A 3,202-nucleotide genomic window follows, 5' to 3' on the forward strand; every position below is an offset into this window, starting at 1 on the left:
CTTAGCCATTAAATTTCCATTATTTTCTCACAATCGATAATCTTAGTTTCTTTTATTATTAGTTGATAAGAACATAAACCAAAGGTTATTTTCCTTGATAGTGTTAAGCTAAATATTTATTAGAACATTATTTAGCCCAATCCCCGTGGAGACGATTTAATACTATACTATCTTTGACTAGTGAGCCTAAGTTTTATACAATGGTTTTGTGCTCGTCAAATTTTGGCGTCATTGCGGGGATTGTCGATTAATAGTTTTTGAATTAATTTTCGGTGCTAATTTAGGAGCAATTTTATTTTATTTTCTTTTTTTAAGCTCCTCTTATCTATGTGCAGGAAACATGTTAAGTTCAGCGGTGTATGAATCGATCCTCTTCCAAGGAATTAGTGACATACGATCCAGAATAAGACAAGCATATGCAACAGTTGAGAAGGGAGAAAGGATTGAGCGGATTGATGTTGGTGAACAACCTAAGAGGAGGTGAGCCTAGCTGCGAGAGAGATAGCTCAGCGACAGGAAGCACGGTTAGCAGCTGAAGTAGCCCGTATAGTTGCGGATGAAATAGTCGACGGGGATAGAAGGTTCAATCTTAATCGAACCATGATCAAAAAAGAATTTGAAAATGCAGCCCCTTGGCCTGGGAGGTCGCTTGGAGATTATGCCATACCGGTGTACAACCAACAACAATCTAGCGTGATGCCCCCGCCCATTGATGCCAATAATTTTGAACTCAAACAGGGAGTCATCCAGACTATTCAGAATAATTGCATATTCAGAGGGAAACCCAATAAAGATTCCAACAACCATCTAATGGAATTCGACAAAATTATGAAATAATTCCGCTACAATGGAGCATCACATGATGCCATATACCTCAGAGCTTCCCGTTCTCACTTAAGGATGATGCAAAGCAGTGGTTGAGAAGTCTGCCCACAGGGTCAATCCGTACGTGGGAGGAGATTACTACCAAGTTCTTAAAAATATATTTCTCTACGGCTAAGACTAGATGGATGAGGAAATAGATTCATAATTTCTACCGAGGTGAAGGGGAGACAGTGTTGGAGGCATGGGAAAGATTTAAGGAGCTATTGTAGAGGTGCCCTTATAACGGAATGGAGCAGTGGATGCATCTCCATGACTCCTGGGATGGGTTAAACCCGTCATCAAGGAGATTGCTGAATAGTGCGGTTGCAGGTCCTTTAATGAAGAAAACTCCTAAAGAGATTGTCACTCTTCTGAATGAAATATCTGAAGACGCAGAACAATGGTCCATTGACCAAGGGAATCAAAGAAGATCAGCAGGGATGCACCAAGTAGAATCGTCAGTAGCAATGCAGGCTCACATTGCAGCTATGGTTAAGGACATCAAGCAACTGACGATAGCTCAACTACAAAATCAACCACAGGTGGGATGTGACATCTGTGGATTGGGACACCCTACACATGAGAGTCAAGCTACAACTGAGGAAGTCAACACTGTGGGGAACTTTAATAGAGGAAACTTCCAAGGTGGGAACAACTATAATGCTATGGGTCAAAGACATCCATGTTTTTCATGGAGTTCACCTAATGGGAGCTTGAACTCATGACAGCAAAACAATTTCAGACCCTAGGGTCAGGGATTACCAGGTTTTCAAAACCAGCAGAAGCAGCAATACCAGCCACCACAGCAAATTCAGTCAAGTATGTAAGATCTCATGAATACATTTATCAACAAAACAGATGAAAAATTTGAGAATCAAGTCACGACTATCCGGAATTTAGAATGAGAAATGGGACAGATTGAGAATTTGTTATCTGAGAGGACTCCTGGTACTCTTCCCTCTGATACTGAAAAGAACCCAAAGGAAACAATCAAAGTTATATCTCTGAGAAGTGGCAAAGCATTGACTGGCTCGGAGGTGAAAGCTAGACCTGAGGTGATTAGCAAGCACATTGAGAGACCAGAAGAGAAAGTGAGTGAAGAGCAAAACAGCCAGAGTAGCGGGGCACAAAAGGAGATTGAAGAAAGTAGACATATGTCAGCTCCACCATTCCCTCAAAAGATGAAACGGGAGAAACTTGACAAATGTTTTGGGAAATTTTTGGAGCTGCTCAAGCAACTTTATGTGAACATTCCTTTCAAAGATGTACTCACTCAGATGCCTAATTATGCCAAGTTCTTAAAGGAAATCTTGTCTAGCAAGAGAAAATTAGAGGAAACAACATTGGTCAAGCTAAACACCCACTGCAATGCCATCTTGCAAAATAGAATTCCCCAAAAGTGTGTGGACCTAGGAAGCTTCACTATACCATGCTCGTTGGGGAATGAAACATTCGACAAGGCCCTCTGTGATTCTGGTGCGTCTATAAATCTACTGCCTTTGTCTATATTTAGAAAACTGGAAGGTGAGTTTGGAATGGTGAAATCAATACCACTGTCCCTACAACTGGCTGATTAAACCACAATTCTACTTAAGGGAATCATTGAAGATATTTTAGTGAGGGTGGACAAGTTTGTGTTCCCCGTAGATTTTATTATGGTAGATATGGAGGTGAACAAGGAGGTGCCTCTAATTCGAGGAAGGCCATTCTTATGTACAGGCAGAGCTATCCTTGATATCTATAAAGGGCAGCTTATGCTCAGAGTGGGAAATAAAAAAGTGGTGTTTCAGATAAAGAGGATGATGAGATACCCCAGTGATGAGGCGTCCGCCTACTCGTGTTTCAAGCTGGACGTTGTTGGAGAATTGGCTGAAAAATACAAGTTTGACAAGCTTTGGGGATACTCTATAGAGGTGTATTACTCAGTCTAGCATAGTGGAGGATGAAGATCCCGAAATAAAGAAAGAGGTAGAAGCTCTTGAGATTGAGGATCAAGTGGTTGATGAAGAGGAACTAAAAAAGGAGGCTGATAAGCCTAATGTGTAATTGAAAGTCCTCCCACTCACTTAAAATATAATTTTCTTTAAACTAACAATTTTCCTATGATTATTTCTGCTGACTTGACAGGTACACATGAGCAAAAACTAGTGGAGCTGCTGAAAAAGCACAGGAAGGCCATGAGATGGAGTGTAACTGATATTCAAGGAATCAGTCCGGCCATTAGCATGAACAAAATTTTGTTGGAAGAAAATAGCTAGCCAGTGGTGCAGCCCCAGCACAAGCTGAACAAAAATTTGGTGGAGGTAGTGCACAAGGAGATCATCAAATTGCTAGATGC

General features: G+C 41.0%; 1 protein-coding gene across 1 annotated transcript; it reads left to right on the forward strand.

Annotated features, from left to right (window-relative positions):
• The first annotated feature begins 1,772 nt into the window (after positions 1 to 1,772).
• LOC138899729 (uncharacterized) lies at positions 1,773 to 2,910 on the forward strand. Its single transcript, XM_070186420.1, has 3 exons — positions 1,773 to 2,388; positions 2,473 to 2,546; positions 2,776 to 2,910. Exons 1-3 carry the CDS (start codon positions 1,773 to 1,775, stop codon positions 2,908 to 2,910), a joined length of 825 nt encoding a protein of 274 aa, XP_070042521.1.
• Positions 2,911 to 3,202: the final 292 nt, after the last annotated feature.

The sequence above is a fragment of the Nicotiana tomentosiformis genome, chromosome 10 (genome assembly GCF_000390325.3).
Source record: "Nicotiana tomentosiformis chromosome 10, ASM39032v3, whole genome shotgun sequence".
In the NCBI taxonomy this organism is placed as follows: Eukaryota; Viridiplantae; Streptophyta; class Magnoliopsida; order Solanales; family Solanaceae; genus Nicotiana; species Nicotiana tomentosiformis.